The sequence below is a fragment of the Bison bison genome, unplaced genomic scaffold, assembly GCF_000754665.1.
Source record: "Bison bison bison isolate TAMUID 2011002044 unplaced genomic scaffold, Bison_UMD1.0 scf7180017864060, whole genome shotgun sequence".
In the NCBI taxonomy this organism is placed as follows: domain Eukaryota; kingdom Metazoa; phylum Chordata; class Mammalia; order Artiodactyla; family Bovidae; genus Bison; species Bison bison.
The window spans coordinates 1,951,001-1,971,814 of NW_011494632.1; the positions used below are offsets into that span (position 1 = coordinate 1,951,001).

At 38.4% G+C, this 20,814-nt stretch overlaps 1 protein-coding gene across 3 annotated transcripts in view; it reads right to left on the bottom strand.

Annotated features, from left to right (window-relative positions):
- Nucleotides 1-5,497: 5,497 nt before the first annotated feature.
- FAM198B (family with sequence similarity 198, member B) overlaps nucleotides 5,498-20,814 on the bottom strand; it is a 71,466-nt gene continuing 56,149 nt past the window's right edge. For all 3 annotated transcript variants that reach the window (XM_010836077.1, XM_010836076.1, XM_010836075.1), the window contains 2 exons: nucleotides 11,790-12,016; nucleotides 5,498-8,322 (listed from right to left, as the gene is read on the bottom strand). In XM_010836077.1, the coding sequence (XP_010834379.1) occupies nucleotides 8,115-8,322; nucleotides 11,790-12,016 (435 nt within the window). In that variant the 3' untranslated portion in view covers nucleotides 5,498-8,114. The remainder of the gene's footprint in view (nucleotides 8,323-11,789; nucleotides 12,017-20,814) is intronic.

Consider the following 20,814-nt stretch of genomic DNA (forward strand, 5'->3'; position numbering starts at 1 on the left):
ATTTAAAATGTTGCTAGTGTGACTGAGAAAATACAATTTTAACTTTATTTCATTTGAATTTTACTTGAAAATTTTCAGAAACTATTTCCTACAGCCTCTGAGAAAATTCTAAAACTCTTTGAAAAACTATTTCACCTAAAAATATTAAAAATTTTTTAAAATCAACACAGAATTAATATAGAAGCAGAAAATTAAAACTGAGTTTTCAAAAAAGGAAATTTGAAGATAAATTCATTTAGAAGAATTAAGACTAATTAGAACCAGTAAGAAATAGGATACATACTGCTGAGATAAAGTTAGGAATATAAAGAAAACCTTTGAGAAAATAGTAAATTTTGTGAAGGAAAAATATAGAGAAAATTTAGTGAATAAGGAAAATACAATTCAGAGGCAGATTCCATACACACATCATACATATCTCTTTATCTGAAAACCTAACAAATAGAACCAAATAATATTCAAATATATATTGTAAAAGTATTCCTGAAATGAAGGAAAATATAAATATGTTGATTCCTTGTGTTCTAGGAAAATCTGATGTAGAATGACCAGCTTTAAGACATGTCTTGAGAATTTATTAAAATTAAAGAATGAAGAAAAAACACAATGTGCACCAAAATTTGTAAAGCAAATCACCTACAAGTTAGAAGAATCCAGGGTGACCTCAGAAATCTTATTAGTAATGTTCAAAGCCAAATAATAGATTTGCAATGTCTACAAACCTCCAGGGGCATTTTTGTTTTGAAAATAAAATATGAAATCCAAATTTCCTATCACCAAGCTGTTGTTTAAATACATCAATAAAACACTGTTATTCACAAATGAGGATGTCTCTCTGAATATAGAACTCGTGAGTAAGTCTGTAATAATCATCTGATGAAGAAACGTGTCAGCAAAGAGATGAAGGAGGAAAAACAAAGACCTCAGGAATGCAGAAGCTATAATTGATGGCGGGCAGGAAATCCATGCACACAAAGCAATAAGGCACCTGTGAGAGGCGGAAGCTAGAAGGTAAACAGTAAGAAGATTAACAATGTGAGCATGATGATACATATTTCAGAAGTTAGTTCATGAAGGAAAGAAGTAGGGGAAGAACATCTAAGAGCATGGACATCTTCATCTGTCATTGGAAGAAAATCATGACATGCTTTCTAAACTTGGCTTAGAAAAAGACCTAAATCAGAGATGCTTCTGTTGATTGCAAGCATTAGAAAAACAATCAACCTAGATTAAGTTGAAGCAAAAAGGTGAATCAATGAAAGATACTGAGCCATTTCAAGGAAAGAACTGGAAGGCATCTCCAGGGCAAGAAAGGCAGCAGAAACAACAAAACCATGGGCTCAGCTACACCCGTTGTCAGCTCACGAAAAAGAAAATCTGACTAAGATCTCCAGAATATTGCCCATTAGTACTTTAGTTCTGTTTTTTCTCTTTTCCAGATCTAAAATTCTGAGGCATATTCTCCTAGTCAGTCAGGCGTTCAATTCTGAACCGATCAATGATGACAGCAAACGAAGCTAAATAAAGAGATGTTGTTTGCCCAGTGGAAATCACACGTACATCCCTGAACCTCTCAAATAGGGCCTGAGGGCCCTGACAGAGGGGAAGTGACACAGTGGGTTCCAGGTCCCCAGAAGAAGAGGAGTGGTGGATAGACAAAATAAGATGTAGGTTGTATTTGCTTCAAATATAATGAGTCACCATTTATTTAATAGCTCTCACCATCCACTGTAGTTACCAATGTTATTCACCAGATAGTTCATTACCTGATTCTCAAACTGCTTTGTCTGATGACTTGTAACTGAAAGTACCAGCCCTTCAGAACTTCCCTTCACTCAGGCACAGCAATGGAAACATCCAGGCTGCTCATCTGCTTGATTCTGCAGTTTTTATGAAAAGCAAAGCCTTCCTGCCAAGCCGGAATGGACATTTGCCAGTAGAAATCTAACTTAGTGGTTTCCAGCCATGGAGATTTGAAGGTACTTTGTTCCTGTGACACTACTTGATCTATTAGATCGATATTCTAACCTTTTCTTAGATTTCCCATGTGATTATGCTTTGCCCTTTGGCTGCAACTGCACCCTGGCCCAACAGTTTCTTTCTAATGCACTTCATTTCTCTTTCTCCTCACCTGCTAACAAGGAAACACCTGCCACAATGTCTGATCTTCTGTCAAGGTAGAGGAGGAGGTTCCTAGGACTGTTAGGTCTTGAGGAGAGAATGCCTTCTTTACAGACCAGTCTTCATGTCAAAGGACACAGATACTGGCCCCAGAGACAGAAGAAGGTAAAGCATTTTTACCACCACTCAACCCAAAATGTTTGCCTTGGCGTTTAATTTATCATACTGCTACCAAGTCCAAGCTCACTCTGCTCACTGCATGACAGGCCAGTAAATCCAAAAGACGAAGTGTTGAGGGAAGGAATACAAAGTTAGTAGACTGAGAAGATGGCAGACTAATGTCTCAAAACAACCATCTTATTGGTGTCTGGATTCCAGGTTCTTTTATAAAACAAAGATGGGAGTAAGTGAGGAGGAAAAGTAAAAAGGTCATTAATCTTGCAAATATCTCCTGGAATGGCCAGCTTCAGGGAAGGGGTGTTAATTTCTTCCTTCCTGTAGCCATCCACAGGTGGACAGGGTCCTGAACAAAACATTTTGGTTTAGCATTCAGGCAGAGGGGTAAGGGTTCCCTGAGGCAGGCCATTATGTATAAACAGTATCCTTTTAATGAACAAAAGAAATGGGAAGCAAAGGTTAAAGTGAGAGAAACAGATGCAACATGGAGTCAGTTCTTCACTCTAATAATATGCTCCCAGATATATTTTTCACCTAAAATTTGTATTGATGAGCCCAAGGTGTCTCGTCCTCATGATTTTCATGTGGCTTATTTCTAGACCCCTTCCCCCAAACCGTCAAACCTCTTGGGAATCTGATTGATGCCATAAAACATGGCAACCCATTCTAATATGAAGAATTGGACAATCTTTATGAATGTGAGAAGACAAAAGAAAATTAAAGGTGTACCTTCTATAGTGGGGCAGGGGGATGCTTTTTAATCAATGGACTAAAGCTGTAGTTCTGAACCTTAAAGTGATAGCTTTGCCTTTCAGGGGACAGTTTGCAATATCTGGAGATATTCTTGGTTGTCACAACTTGGAGACCTGTTACTACTAGCATCTGGTAAATAGTCTAGGGCCAACATCAAAATTCAATTAGGAATCTAAGTCCTTAATTAGGAACTTTCTACTTTGGGTGCCACCATGTCACTTCTTTTTAAACATATTCTCTCTGCTTGCAACTAACAATACAGTAAAATGGAAATGACACAAATAGTACTGCCATAATTGTCAGTGAAACTCTCAGGAAAGTCCTATATTTTAACTGTCACTTGTTACCTGATTGAGAGAGAAGACTGACTCTCTCCTAGGAGATGCTATCCATTTTTCAAAATTCTCTTATGAAAGACCTAAACTTTGCAAGTTTAACTGTAAAGTATTTTCACCAAGTTAGAGAGGATATGTGAACTGCAGTTAATTTTTTTAAAGTATTATATGGTCAAAAAATAACATTGACTTCAAATTTTAGTACTCCTGAGGGCCTGAAATGAGGATATAGAACAAGATCTCTTGTTCTCCTAAACAGAAGTTGAGCCAATAACATAGAGTACTTTATGAGCCAGATAATGTCTGGTGTCCTGGAGCTAAAGAAAATGTTGGCACGTCTTGCAAAATCACAGCTGTTTCAGTCTTATTTAGTGACTGGCCACACTCCCTGCAGCCCAGTTTGCCTTTTGAAATATAGCTCAGCTAGCTATTCTGCAGCATGACAAAAAGGCCCCTGACAAGGAAAGGTTTTTTTAATCTCTTTGTCTCAAAAGCTTTAAAAATCTTGACAAGCACTGCTAAGAAACACACATTATTTTTTAAGAAGATGCATAGAAATTTCTTAATGCATGCAAAATTGTGTACGTTTTTATAAACAAATAAAATGCACTTTGGAGACATGAGGGTAAAAAGATACCTTTCTAAGAAGAAAAACAAAATGTTGAACTAATTTAACTATATGCAGTGCTAGTATAAGAAAGGATTTCTGTGACTTCCTTCATGTACAATGTGCATTTTAGACTGCAAAACAAAGTCTGCCTGTAACCCATCTGAGTCAGACCTTTCAAGCAGATAATCAACTAACAATTTTTAATCAATTAAAGGATGAAATGAAAATAAACTTAAGCTGTTGATCAAATGGTAGCATTTAGTTTTTTAAATGATGTGACTCTGTTTTGAAAGTTGTTAAAATTTCAAAATTTTAAAATCATGACACTCAAGTAAATACAATTATAAGACTCTACAGTCAAAAGTTTATTAAGCCAAAATCTTAAAAAAGGTAAAACCGCAACTCTTATGCAAATATAAAATGAACATATTCAAAGATTTTATTAAAATAATTAATAACAAGAAAACTAGTAAGAAGACACTACAATTTCAAGAGGGCTTCAAAAGCTAAATATTTACAGGCAAATGTTAGGATAAGATTATTGGACAAATTAAAAAAAAAAAAAACTGGTTAATGTCCAACAGGGTAATAATTTGTAAAGCCATTAAGGTAGGATTGTTTTATCCACCAGACAGAAATTATTTGCATCTCCCTGGGGTAAAAATCTACAAGTTAACCTCTGCCCTAGAGCATTGTTAAATAGTCCATTCAATTCAAAATGAAGTCCAGCATTGCACTGAAAGAATACTTGGGGCTATTTCCAAGTGTCCAATACCTTTTCTGACAAGTCAAATCATCTTTCATTCATGAAAGTTCCTGATTCTTGATAACATTATTTATTCTTGAGAGAAATACCTTCATCATCTTCATTTGACTTATGTATCAATGCCATTTCCATATCGTATTTTCAGGCTAGGGCTCTAATGTGCCTTATTTAATCTGTACTGAGATAAACATTAGAATTTCATAAGACAATATATAGATGAATCTACATTTAGGTTATTTTATTTCAGTCACTGGATATAATTTACCATATATCTAAAAGCACAATGGTATAAACAGGCTATTACAGAAGTTTAGAGATTATAAATATTTTGAACATAAGTCTAAGACATTTTATATTTTAATAAGTTCCCCAGGTGCCTAATAAATTTAATAAATATGAATGCTACCAAGGAAGCCTTAAATATAATAGTAAGACTGACATCAAGCAAAGAAAACCCCAAATTAATATATTTTTATAATTTATGATATCTGTTAAGTAATTTGCATACCACCTAAAAGAGTGCTAAATGTACACCAAGGGAAGGCATAATATCATTATTAATGATATCAAATATATGCATACACAAACACAGTCTAGTGTAAGTCTCGACTATACAATTGTTTCTTTTATCATGGATAAAGGTAGCAAACACTCCCCCAAAGTTCACTTCTGAAAAGCAGTTTACCTATAAAACAAGATAAAAACAAAACAACAACAACAAAAACACTGACAAAATAAAAAACACACATCTTTAATTTTTAACATTTTTATGACATATTTTTAAGATATGTATTTATTTTCATAATATCAGTTTAAAAAAAGAATCACACAAGAATAAGCTTCGGTATGTCTGCCTACGTAAACTGCTCTATTTTAAATTTATCAAATTGTAAATAAACCCCATAATGTGCAATGTGAACCAAACTGCAGCCTAATGAGTACATTTGAAAGGCAGAGTATTCTCATTGTTTCAGTAAGAGAAGAGTATTACTTATTAGAATGAAAAGCCTGGCCTCAAGTCATTCATCATTCAAAAATAAGATAGCATGAATTATCCACTGATTCTAAAACAACATATACTGTTAAAAGCAAAGGTGACTAAATTAAACATGTGTTCCTGGACCTGTCATTTGATACTTTGCATTTCAGAAAAACTGGAGGCAAATAAACAATGAGACCCACCAGCTGGAGGACCAAGTTGTCCAGAAGTGGTATAGGTTAAGATGCAAAATCAAAGCCACTTCTGAGGAACCTGAGATTTCCAGCACCAGTATCACAAAGTTGGACAAGATGGTATATTCCATGAAAGGCATATTAAAATGCAAATATGTCACCTAGATTAAGACAAGGTATAAGGCAACTTGACAAAGAGTTATTTTAATGTAAATTTTGCATCTCCAGACTTCTGTTAGGCCAATTTCTCATTAATATGCTGATTATTGAGACACAAAGTGATCTTAAAAGACCAAATATAGCAGGTAGCAGTGGAGACTCAGCAGAGTCCACATGTACTTAGAAAGTATGAGGCGGAGGGTGGGAGAGGCGCACTCAGGGCTACGGAGGGAACGCTGAAGACAGCATGGTCTGGAGGCCAGCTCTCCAAGGGTCAGCTGAGAAGTGAGGGTGCTAAAAAGTGGGCTTGAATGTAAGCCTAGAAAAGTTATAGAGGATCAAATGATTCCCTTTTCCTTTGACTATGTTTTCTTATAATCTACATTTTATTATGTCACTTTGCCTCAAACGTTTGTATAAATTAAAATCTATAGATAGGTTAGCCTTTATCATACTGTCTTTAGTAGTTCTAATCTTCAGTGATGCTGAGTGACCCTTATTAGAACACAGAAAATGGGATGCACTTTAGGAATAACATGCAGAATTGAGAAAACAGAGGATAGAATGCATTATAAATATTCTTAAGTTATTTTTTAAAACTGAAAGAAGTCAGTATAGTAGCTTCTTAATAAGAGGTGAGGGGGGAGGGTCACAGCCATTTGTTCAAGACTTCAAATCTCTATGTGAACATCTATCAAACACCATGATGTAGATGCCTCCAAGGATATGTGGTGCAGTGGTAAAGAATCCACCTACCAAGCAGGAGACATGGGCTTGATCCCTGGATCAGGAAGATCCTTTGGAGAAGGAAATGGCAACCCACTCCACTATTATTGCCTGGAAAATTCCATGCACAGAGGAGCCTGGAGGGCTGCAGTCTATGGAGTCTGGAGGGCTGCAGTCAATGGGGTCACAGAGTCGAACATGACTTAGTGACTAAACAACAGAGTTCAGAGAGAATTGTTTGAGGTTAAATATCCTCCAATTTCCTGTTTCTAGTCATGTGATTTCACTTGAGGAGAACTGATCAGAGTTGGATTTTAACTTATTTTGCTCCTATTTTTCATATTGGAATAAGTCAAACAATATATTCAAACATACTCAATATCCGGTCTTATTGTCAATATCTGGACAATATCAATTAATTAATATAATTACAAAGAACAAGCTTGAAGAAATCCACTATTATTTATGAAATAAGCAGAAATTATAGCCTATCCTTAGTAAAAATGACAAAAAATGTAAAAAGAACATCCGCCCAACCAAAAGACACTCAATAAGCGTAGTTTCACATATGCAACTTCATACCTAAACATTGAATTTTTAAGCCACCAGACATAAGTTGGACCAAAACAGAGAATAAAACTACCTAATGTATAAACTCTCAGATGTAGGTTTCTATACTGATGACAAAATGTTAATACATTTCCAAAAGGGTATGGAAAATGGGATTCTTGTGTTGAGGATCACAAAGCTGGCTGATCATTTTTAGATACAATAGAATATACACTGGAGGTTTTACAAATAAACCAACATTTCTCCTTAAAATTACTATAGAGTCTGAGGTTTCTGAAGGTTATACACCTCCATTTTCCAGCGTAGAGTTGCCTCTGGGTAGTGTTGAAACTGCTGTCTGTTCTAACAATCAACAACAGAAAGATATCCAGAACTGTTCCCATTAGTATTTGGTTAGACCAGCAAATGGCATCAAACCTGATTTATTAAAGGAATCACCACTTCTGGTTCATACTATCCTGTTAACCGATGTGACAGATGCTTTAATACAACTAACTGGGATCAAAATTGCAACTATTCTGTGCTCAGATGTTGAGACTCCGAGTCATGATGTTAAAGGAAAATGTAAACAGATACATCTTAGCAGTATATTTGCAAAAGCTTTTAAAGACTGCTATTGTGCTCAGGTTCATCATATTTACTAGATTAAATTCATTTACTTTGTGTATTCATCTCCACTGCCTCATCTCTAAAAGGACTGGACCGCTAGCCAGAAGACCTTTTCTTATTCATTCATAGGTAACACTTTGGCCCCGTGTGCGTTGATGTAGGTGAGCAGGATTTTGGCTCTCTGTTCTATCACATCGATTAGCTTTTCGATGCCCTGTCTACCTCCCTGACTCTCCCAGTAAACTTTATCAAGAAACAGAGACTGAAGGAGTTTCTGCCGTAAGTGTTGGCTCTTCAAAACAGAAACTGCAGATTCGGGAAACCTGAAAAGAGAAAATGATATTTCATTCTTCGTAATTGCTTGGAAATATTATGCCCTGCCCAGTGGTTCAGCCAGTCATTAATCTGGTATAAATCATACTATCAGATAATATCTTGAGGATCGAAACATTTCTGTCAGCGTCTAGCTTACACTTCTCAATAATTATATACTAGAAGAACAGATTTCAAAGGGACTGAGTTTTCTATACCACTGAGAACTTGACATACCAATGTCTTACTTAAGATCATTATATGTAGGCAAAGAGAGGGACAGAATTAGCAAGAATTCTGATAATCTGGAAAAGTACTTTCCTCAAATTTAAACTCCATTGAGCCCATAAGCGAAGAAGGCAATGGCACCCCACTCCAGTACTCTTGCCTGGAAAATCTCACGGACGGAGGAGCCTGGTAGGCTGCAGTCCATGGGGTCACTAAGAGTCGGACACGACTGAGCGACTTCACTTTCACTTTTCACTTTCATGCATTAGAGAAGGAAATGGCAACCCACTCCAGTGTTCTTGCCTGGAGAATCCCAGGGACGGGGGAGCCTGGTGGATTGCCGTCTGTGGAGTCGCATAGAGTCGGACACGACTGAAGCTAAATAGCAGCAGCAGCAGCAGCACCCATAAGAAACCACTTTAATCTGTTGAGTAGAATCCTATCCTCTTAAGTATCAGCATGAGATTATATGCAAGAAAATATGAGAAGCAAAAAAAAATGCTGACATTTCAGTAAATTACTCTTCCTGAAGCAGAGTTGCATGAATGAACTTAATGAGAAATTATACAAAATACATGTGGTGTAAAGAAAGAAGTCACACCAAAATGCCCAATTAAAGACTGAAATGCTTTTTATTCAGATAATACTTCAGAAATTCTAAGAATCTGGAAACATTATATTAAACCAGAATATTAATTTATTGTCAAATAAATTTAACAAAACTCAAGTTTGAGGGCCAGGGCACTCCACAAGGAAGCACCTTTCTGGAAAACCTGAGGTCAGTTTAGAGGGATCCTTGCTGAATTCCCTAAAGAAGGGCATTATGATTCCTGCTTTTCATTTAGAAATAATAAAGGCAGGGATACAGCACATACATTATCTAAAGGATTTAGTAAAATTTCTCATTCAAAATTATAAGCAACATTTTGCTGAATCTCCAATTTGGCCTCTCTCCCAGCTTTCATTAAAATGCTGATGAAAGTACAGTACAAATACTGGGGTTTAAGAGTAAATTTAGTAGTTCCTTAAAAACTAAAACAGAATATATATTTGTTCCAAGAGTACAGTTTGCCAAGAGCTTCAGTCCTCTAAGCATCTTTTCCAAATGTCAATGGATCAAGCTGGGGCTGGCACTGAGGGGGCATGAATACAGCAGTCCATATGTTCCAGCATTTCTGATGCTGCAGAGAGACCAAAGGCCAAAGAGCTGGACATGCTTAATGAGTCTGAGTAAGTGTGGAATTAAATAATGTTACTCAGATGCTCTGAGCACCCCAAAGACATGTCCTTTATAGTTTAGTAACCACAGTATTAATTAAGCATTTTTGCTATAGGAAGTATTAATAATCCATGATTTATTAATTCTCTGGCCCTTGAACTAACTTAGCTGTGGCAGAATGTACAAGATGAAACCACTACATTTATGGATTTCTTTAGTGTCTAATCCTTGCATAAAGGAAAATCAAAAAAATTACCTGACTCTGCGCTATGCTGCTTAATGGAAATATTCTATGCATAAATCTGGTTAGTGAAATCTTCATTTTTGCCTTTGAATGTGGAAATTACATATTCAAAGAAGATTTAACTTTAAACCCATTACTCCTTATAATGCATTTAGGGTTAAATCTCCTTTGAAAGCATAAGTAAAATGTTACTCATATTTTTATGAATGTATGAGAGAGATGGATTCTCCAGGCACTATTAATTCTAAGAGGAAATTCAGAGATTTAAGAAGACTCCATAATATCGACTCAGTAAGTGATGCCACTGGTATGTAAATTTTCCTACACATAAAATTTCCTCACCTCAAACACTTAGCAGACACTTATATTTTACCTTCCATCCACAGAGATATAAGGAGTGGGTATTAATAGAGAAAGTCATGGCAAAAACTCATGAAAATGGATGTCCTGAAACTCATTAACTCTAGCGTTGGAAATACATAAAATTCCCCATTACCTAATTCATGGTGCTAAGAATTATTAAAATATGCTTCAGAGTTTTGTTAACAAGAGAAATAGTAACAGTAGAAATGCCACAAGTTACTGCAGAAAAATGACTGGACTTGGGGTTGGAGGACCTGGGTTCTACTCTCAGTTTTAGACTTGCTCATGTGTCCCCAGCAATCCCTCGGCTTCACAAGGCTGGTGGACTGTTTCCCTAGAGCACCCTTCTATTTTCAAGTCTCAGACACACCCCCCAGTTTCTTAGTGACCCTGATTTCTGACCAAGGTTGAAAGACAATGAAGGGAACTTCCCTGGTGATGCAGTGGATAGGAATCCACCTGCCAATACAGGCGACACAGGTTTGATCACTGATCCAGGAAGATTCCACTTGCCTTGGGCAACTAAGTCCATGTACCACAATTACTGACTCCACACTCTTTACCCTGCGAGCCACAACTACTGAGCCTGTGCTCCACAACAAATAACCCTCATTCACCATAACTACAGAAAGGCCGCATGCAGCAATGGAGACCCAGTGCAAACAAAAATTAATTAATTAATAATTAAGAAAAAAGAAAGAAAGACAATGAATGGGTGCTTATGAAGGGAGGTCTGAAATGTAGCTTCAGTCCCCATGTTTGGGGGTGAATATCTCAGACTCTACAGTGAGGTCCCTGCCACTATGGAATGTCCTAGTTTCCTTTATTTCCAAATACTTCTTGAGTGTAAGCTCAAGATACTTGTCCCCATAATCTATGTCTACAGAAGGATTTCCAAATGCTCAGAAACCCTCTTACCTGAATTGAACTGCCATTATTCTTGGCTACTGTGTTCTACTCAGCAGGTTGCCTCTAACTTCCCATGTGTTCATCAAAGTCACTGAGTTTATTCTGCCCTGGGATATCCTGCCTTGTCAGTATTTGAATGTCTGTTGGTTTCCCCATCCTGCACCCTGGTAATGGAGCCCCTGTGACCTGCTCACCTCCACCAGGCTAGCTCCTATTCCAGAAATGCCTGCATGCTTCCAACCTCATACCACCTGGATTTTCACATGAGGGCCAAGCAATATGATGCCTGTGAAATGCAGCAGGACCTCTGTAGCTTGCACAGGCCAGTTACAGTGAAACCTGGCTGCACCTTTTTTCTACTTCCCTTGGGTTTGGTTCCCTTCTCTGGGCCTCCATTCCCAGATTCTCTTTAAAGGTTAAACTGATCAGACATAGGATATGAGTCTTCTCAAAGCTTACTACGTATTCAATAGAAATGCAATGTCCTGCAGATGTTACTACATCAGGAAACTTACTCTCTGATGCCTTCTAGGAGTTTGAAGTTCAAGTTATCTTCACTTCTGTCGAAGAAACCCTTGTTATCTATAAAAACCAAGTGTCTTGGGTCCTGCTTTCGCTGGACAATGTGGGCTAGAACCACAGTATCCTGGTTGTCACATTTTGAACTCCGTCCACTCTGTACACAGGTATCTTCCTTCCGAGGTCGGAACCCACAGCAATTTGTATCCAGGCGGTTATAAATCTGAAAGGGAAAGCAAAAACAAAATCTAAGATGCTGAGTAAAAACAAAACTTGGGAAAGTTAGATGTCCAAAGAACAAGTACTTTCTAAGTGGCTGACTTGCCAGAATTTAATTGGGGCCAGGTTTGTTTAATTAACTGTCAGAATAAGTCCAAATTTCATATCCTTCTGACCCAGCTCAGTTAACAGCTCCACAGGCAGATCATCCAAACTAAGCATCTCCACCCTTCACATTCAGAGTTCCCACTGACATCATATGTCGATGCGTGGCCAGAAGAATCTCTGATGCTACTTGGGATAGAAGATGCAAATCACTGTACTTGGATACATCCAGAAAATCTGGGTCACCTCAGTGGCTCTAAAAGTTTACTGCATTCCCTAACTCTCTCTGGATTTCAGTATTACAGTATAAAACTTTAAGTTACCGAGAATAAACCTATGGAAAAGACGTGATAACCGATAATGATAGCCAAGAACACGCCACATATGGAACCCACACTTAGATTCTAAATGGACAAGCAGAACACTTTGGCTTATTGGGGTTTATTGTGGGAGTAGGGCGACCACCCTATAGAGGGCAGACATTAACTGGGAAAGGGAGAAATGGGTTATTTACATGTCTTTTTGGCAAGGGAAAAAATAATATTTATTAATCATGGTAAGTTAAAGCTTAGGCTAAGGAGTTAGATAAATTTAAACTCAAGTCTCCTCTTTGCAGTTCCGCAAACTTGTATAGCTCCCTTTACGTTACTGAGTCTCAATTTAATTTTCTGTATATCGGAAATCATACTATTAGCCTTGTACTTTTGATGGGTTAAGGACACAAAAGTGTCTGGGTACACCCCAGCCTGATGCAGGCATCTAGAAGATACTTAAAAATGGAAAACTGTCATTACTATTGTTGAGACACACATGTACACACTGTATGAAATGACTGACCACAAAACAAGCTTCCGAAACAAAAGGTATTTCTTCCATTTCAGTGAAGGAAAACTGAGCCTCGGAGAGGTTAAATATTGTACTCTGCATAGAATTTTAGTAAGTCGCTAAGTTAAGATTCAGACACAGTTGTGTTTGTCTTCAAAATGCACATTTCCCCCTAAAACACCACATTGAATAGTTTGTCTACTCGAAGATTATACATATGCTCAAAATTCAAAAGATGGCTTGACACAGATTGTCTTTTTTTTTTTTAATTATATGGCCGTACCACCCAGCACACGGGATCTTAATTCCCCAACCAGGGGTTAAACCTGTGTGTCCTGCATTGACACACAGAGTCTTAACTACTGGGCCACTAGGGAAGTCCCCAGGCTGTCATTTCTATTCTTTTGTCATTTTAAGTCTTCTATTCTTTTATTTACTAAACTCCCATCTTTTCTCTTCCTCCTTTTTTTTTTTTTTTTTTGCAGATCTTATAGGGCTGGTCACTCTAGGTAGTCAGTTGCTAAGACAGAAATGCAGAAAAAGTAGTACCAAAATTGAGCCTACATTGCAAAAATCCTGCATTTATTCATCCAACAAATGTTTATGTAATATCTTCTACCACCCAGAGTGGGCCAGGCACTGAGGCAAATGTCACCCAGGGCCAGCACCCCGCCCAAACCAGCACTACTTCCAAAGGGAGATGAATCAGTTTTGCCTCGCTAACACAGCAAACCCACTACCAGACAAATGACCCTCCTCTCTGTTTTCTGCAGGTAAGTAGACTTCACATCAAAAAGCATACTTCGGAAAGCAGTGATTATAAGAGAAGTTAGCATAAGCCAATTTTCTATGAAATTTATATAAAAGTAGTCACATGGGATGAGGTGCTCCATGAGCCACCAGCCTCTTGGACAGATCAGAGGGTACGGTGCTGGTCAAGAAACAGTCTACAGATCAGGGGACCTTGGCAGAGCTAGCTTCAGGCAAGCTGATCTGTGGGGTCATGGGCCTAACCAGGGTTTATCCATAAATGTCACACAGGCTGTCTCCAGGGCACAAAAGCTCCCAGGGCTGGTTGAATGTTTTCCAAAGGTGAGCAAGAGAGTCCCAACCACATCACTGTAGGTTAAATGAAAAAAAGCATAAGCTGGAAAATACTAGAAAAATGAAAAATGAATTGACTCCTTTCTCCTCAATTTGATTCCTTTTATGTGTTATCTTGACAGATTTGAATATAAGGGAAATCAAATGATATGAAGAGATGGTATGTGCTTGCTAGTTAATCAAGTTACCATCAAGAGGTCAGGGAGAATGTAAAAAATAACTCTCCAGGGAGCTGATTCTCATTTAATGTCCCTTTTTGTTATATACAGTAGCTAATAATTCTCAAAAAGTCTCTATACCTTATTCCTGTCATCATTGTATGTTTTTATCCAATTATAATGACACTATATATGAGAGAAAGCTTAATCTTACTTCACTTTTGCTGTAACATCAACGTGTGTTGTGTTGGATAAGTGTGTTTAGAGCTTTATTGTAAGGACACATCTACCAACCAGTTCTTAAATGGTCTCTGAACCCTAAGCTTTTTCTCCATTGTTGATTTCTAGTGCTGGGAAAGGACCAAAACAAACAGCATTTCTGTTGTCACACAGCAAAGCCAGGAGTATCACATACAATATTGTTTGATAACAAGCAATGTACCATCTAGGCCCTAACCTCCAGGACTCTATAAATAAATTATATCTTTCTGTTTTTAGACTACAAGAAAGCATTAAGAGTTAGAGGTGAGACAGAGCAACTTGGAGAAGGCAATGGTACCCCCACTCCAGTACTCTTGCCTGGAAAATCCCATGGGCAGAGGAGGCTGGTGGACTGCAGTCCATGGGGTCGCTAAGAGTCAGACACGACTGAGCGACTTCACTTTCACTTTTCACTTTCATGCATTGGAGAAGGAAATGGCAACCCACTCCAGTGTTCTTGCCTGGAGAATCCCAGGGACAGAGGAGCCTGGTGGGCTGCCGTCTATGGGGTCGCACAGAGTCGGACACGACTGAAGCCACTTAGCAGCAGCAGCAGAAGCAGAGCAACTTAGAGCATCCTTTTAAAACTATTATTGGAGTATATTATTGGAGCTTTACAATGTTGTGTTAGTTTCTGCTGTACAACAAAGTGAATCAACTATAGATATACATATGTCCCATCCCTCTTGGATTTCCCTTCCACCTGCCATCCCACCCCTCTAGGGTCACAGAGCACTGAGCTGAGCACCTTGTGCTATACAGCAGCTTCCCACTAGCTATCTATTTTACACATGATAATGTATTAGTTTGGTGCAGAAGTAATTGCAGTTTTACATTGTTGGACTTTGCCATTTGATGTTGGAATACATTCTTAAATAAATGTGGTTGTGTTATACATCATTTTAATGCACATTTCTTGCTTTATTTATTTTGCTGCTGCTGCTGCTAAGTCACTTCAGTCGTGTCCGACTCTGTGCAGTCCCATAGACAGCAGCCCACCAGGCTTCCCCGTCCCTGGGATTCTCTAGGCAAGAACACTGGAGTGGGTTGCCATTTCCTTCTCCAGTGCATGAAAGTGAAAAGTGAAAGGGAAGTCATTCAGTCATGTCCGACTCTGTGCGACCCCACAGACTGCCGCCTACCAGTCTCCTCCGTCCATGGGATTTTCCAGGCAAGAGTACTGGAGTGGGGTACCATTGCCTTCTCCATTTATTTTGCTAATGACTTATTACTTGCTGTTTATTTTATATTTATTTTAGACTACAAAAATGATGTTAGACACAAAGCAAATTCAAGTGACATTTTATTCAAGTTCAAAATGGGTCATAAAGCAGCAGAGACAACTTGTAACATCAACAGTGTATTTGCTCCAGGAACTGCTAATGACTCTACAGTGCAGTGGTGGGTCAAGAAGTTTTGCAAAGGAGACAAGAGCCTTGAAGATGAGAGCATAATGACGGGTCATAGGAAGTTGACAAGGACCAATTGAAAGCAATCATCTAAGCTTATCCTCTTACAACTACAAGAGAAGTTACCGAAGAACTCAACATAGACCATTCTATGGTCATTGGGCATTCGAAGCAAATTGGAAAGGTGAAAAAGCTTCACAAGCAGGTGCCTCATGAGTTGACCACAAATCAAAACAATTGTTTTGAAGTGTCTCTTCTCTTATTCTATGCAACAACAATGAACGGTTTCTTGATTGGATTGTGACATGAGACAAAAAGTGGATTCTTCTATACAACAACCAGTGGATGACCAGCTTAGTGGTTGGACTGACAAGAAGCTGCAAAGCACTTCCTAAAGCCAAACTTGTACTAAAAAAAAGTCACGGTCATTCTTTGGTGGTCTGCTGCCGGTCTGATCCACTACAGCTTTCTGAGCCTTGTGAAATAATTACATCTGAGAAGTATGCTCAGCAACTTGATGAGATGCACTGAAAGCTGCAGTGCCTGCAGCCAGCATTGGTCAACAGAAAGGGCCCATTTCTTCTCCACAGCAACACCAAACTGTATGTTGCACAACCAATGTTTTAAGAGTTCAATGAATTGGGCTACAAAGTTTTGCCTCATCTGCCATGTTCACCTGACCTCTCGCCACCTGACTACCAATTCTTCAAGTATCTCAACAACTTTTGCAAGGAAAATGCTTCCACAAGTAGCAGGAAACAGAAAATGCTTTCCAAGACCGTGGAATCTGGAAGCATGAATTTTTACACCACAGGAATAAGCAAACTCATTTCTAGTTGGCAAAAATGTATTGAGTGTAATGGTTCCTATTTGATAAAGATGTGTTTGAGCCTAGTTATCATGATTTAAAATTCACAGTCCAAAACTGCAATTACTTTTGTACCAACCTCATAACATGTTTCAAAGCTAGTCTCTCAACTCATCCCACCCTCTCCTTCCCCTGCTGTGTCCACAAGTCCATTCCCTACATCTGCATCTCTATTCCTGCCTTGCAAATAGGTTCACCCGCACTATTTTTCTAGATTCCACATATATGCATTAATATATATATTTATTTTTTTCTTTCTGACTTACTTCACTCTGTGTGACAGACTCTAGGTCCATCTTTTTACTGCCTTCCCAATGTGAGATTGTTTCCAACAGTGTATTTTTAAAGCATTTTGCCTGATCCAATTTGAATCACTCAACAGTCTATGATAATTTCACCACTTCCCTGTCAGACTGTTGTGCCCTTCAAGTCTCACAGACCTTGTTATTGAAAATAGGTGTGTGATTTCAGCCTAACTTCTCTTCCAAAAATGTTTATCACTCTTTTTATTCAGATAATGCATGCACTTGGTGGGTATAATACCAGTTTTCAAATGTGAGCTGTGTGTGTGTGTGTACATATACAGAGAATCACATTGTTAGGCTTCAGATAATTATTTTACTTTGTTTTTCTTAGCCTCCAACTATAGTAAATTATGTCTTTGTTTACTGGCCTTGTCTCTTAAGGGCCTAGTTCAGTTCAGTTCAGTCGCTCAGTCATGTCCGACTCTTTGCGACCCCATGAATTGCAGCACGCCAGGCCTCCCTGTCCATCACCAACTCCCGGAGTTCACCCAGACTCACGTCCATCGAGTCAGTGATGCCATCTAGTCATCTCATCCTCTGTCATCCCCTTCTCCTCCTTCCCCCAATCCCTTCCAGCATCAGAGTCTTTACCAATGAGTCAACTCATCACATGAGGTGGCCAAAGTACTGGAGTTTAAGCTTTAGCATCATTCCTTCCAAAGAACACCCAGGACTGATCTCCTTTAGAATGGACTGATTGGATCTCCTTGTAGTCTATGGGACTCTCAAGAGTCTTCTTCAATACCACAGTTCAAAAGCATCAGTTCTTCAGCACTCAGCTTTCTTCACAGTCCAACTCTCATATCCATACATGACTACTGGAAAAACAATAGCCTTGACTAGAAGGAACTTTGTTGGCAAAGTAATGTCTCTGCTTTTGAATATGCTGTCTAGGTTGGTCATAACTTTGCTTCCAAGGAGTAAGCGTCTTTTAATTTCATGGCTGCAGTCACCATCTGCAGTGATTTTGGAGCCCAGAAAAATAAAATCTAACACTGTTTCCCCATCTATTTCCCATGAAGTGATGGGACCAGATGCCATGATCTTCATTTTCTGAATGTTGAGCTTGAAGCCAACTTGTTCAGTCTCCTCTTTCACTTTCATCAAGAGGCTTTTGAGTTCCTCTTCACTTTCTGCCATAAGGGTGGTGTCATCTGCATATCTGAGGTGACTGATATTTCTCCGGCAATCTTCATTCCAGCTTGTGCTTCTTTCAGTCCAGCGTTTCTCATGATGTACTCTGCATAGAAGTTAAACAAGCAGGGTGACAATATACAGCCTTGACGTACTCCTTTTCCTATTTGGAACCAGTCTGTTGTTCCATGTCCAGTTCTAACTGTTGCTTCCTGACCTGCATATAGGTTTCTCAAGAGGCAGATCAGGTGGTCTGGTATTCCTATCTCTCAGAATTTTCCACAGTTTATTGTGATCCACACAGTCAAAGGCTTTGGCATAGTCAATAAAGCAGAAATAGTTTTTCTGGAACTCTCTTGCTTTTTTGATGATCCAGTGGATGTTGGCAATTTGATCTCTGGTTCCTCTGCCTTTTCGAAAACCAGCCTGAACATCTGGGATTTCACAGTTCACATACTGTTGAAGCCTGGCTTGGAGAATTTTGAGCATTACTTTACTAGCGTGTGAGATGAGTGCAATTGTGTGGTAGTTTGAGCATTCTTTGGCATTGCCTTTCTTTGGGATTGGGATGAAAACTGACCTTTTCCAGTTCTGTGGCCACCGCTGAGTTTTCCAAATTTGCTGGCATATTGACTGTAGCACTTTCACAGCATCATCTTTCAGGATTTGAAATAGCTCAACTGGAATTCCATCATCTCCACTAGCTTTGTTCATAGTGATGCTTTCTAAGGCTCACCTAAGCAGCTCTTAAATATCACTCCCTGGGTCTTCCCAGAATTGTTTTTATTGGCCTTCTTTCTAATTGACATTCAATATATCCAAAATAATTGGAACATAAAATCGTTATCCACTCCTTTAAATTAAGTGTCATTTTGCTTGGCATTTAATTCAGTTATAACTTGAATATATTTCTGCTTACTTTGAGTAGAGTTCACCTACTTTTTAAGCCCTAACAAAGCATATTCTAGCCATCTATGTATCCATAATATGGTTTTAATATATTCACTTGTCTAGAGCATGCAGTAAAACAATCTTTTCATTTAACTATCACATGATCAAAATTGCAGGAAGAAAGATCAATAACCTCAGATATGCAGATGATACTACCTTTAAGGGAGAAAGCAAAGAGGAACTAAAGTGCCTCTTGATGAAGGTGAAAGAGGAAAAAACTGGCTGAAAACTCAACATTCAAAAAACTAAGATCATGGCATCTGGTCCCATCACTTCATGGCAAATAGATGGGGAAACAATGGAAACAGTGAGAGACTTTATTTTCTTGGGCTCCAAAATCACTGTGGACAGTGAATGTAGCCATGAAATTAAAAGGCACTTACTCCTTGGAAGAAAAGCTATAACAAACCTAAACAGCACACTAAAAAGCAGAGACACTGTTTTTCTGACAAAGGTCTATATTGTCAAAGCTATGGTTTTTCCAGTAGTCATGTATGAATGTGAGAGTTGGGCCATAAAGATGGTTGAGCACCAGTGAACTCATGCTTTTGAACTGTGGTGTTGGAGAAGACTCTTGAGAGTCTCTTGCACTGCAAGGAGATCAAAACAGTCTACCGTAAAGGAAATCAGTCCTGAGTATTCTTTGGAAGGACTGATGCTGAAGCTGTAGCTCCAATACTTTGGCCACCTGATGTGAAGAACTGACTCATTAGAAAGGACCCTGATGCTGGGAAAGATTGAAGGCAGGAGGAGAAGGGGACGGCAGAGGATGAGATGGTTGGATGGCATCACTGATGCAATGGACTTGAGTTTGATCAAGCTCCAGGAGATGGCGAAAGACAGGGAAGTCTGGCGTGCTGCAGTCCATGGGATTGCAAAGAGTCAGACATGACTGAGCAACTGAACAACAATCACATGATCAAGCACCATAGTTACCATCTCCCTGACTATGTTTTTAGATAATAATCCTACAAAAAAGCCAATTTGGGGGGAAATCTTGTAAGTTAAGCAGTTACGTGTTGATCACCATTGCAGCAGCTTGCTCAAATTCATATCTTCTCACTCCTTAAAACAAGGAAAGTCTTTTGCAAAACTGATCTTCTGAAGGCTTCTGAAGATTGATGACAATCATTATTTTCCATAAAATTACTCTTTGCTCTTTTAGAAAAATATATATTTTCAATGTTTACCTAATTAAAATTATACACAGAAAATTCAGGTGTCCCAGCCAAATATTTTGTTGGTGGGGGTATTTTTAGATATCTGGCCTTTGTGAAGTTTCTTTTTCTAATCCCATTTTCCTTTTGGTGGGGTAAGTTTTGTCTATAAGAAAAAGTATCTGTGAGTGACTCAAGCTATGTGTGCAGAGTCCAAACAAGGAAGTCTTAGCTGCCCCGACTAGCTCTTTAAAACCCAGAAGAAATCTGCAGAAATCCAATAACTTCCCAGACTTCTGAATCCCACCCATCCTAGCTGTGTCTTCAAAACATGGGTCTGTCAACACAATTGTGGGAGTTTCTTATCTCTTTTTTCTCAAAGTAAAACAGTTAAATGACTAATTTTATTGTGTGAACAAAGGCAATTAAAATATTCCAAACTTGCTAATATTAATAATGAAAAACATAATAGCATTCATTGATTGAGTGCTTTGTATATGCCAGGAATTGTACACTTAAATATTT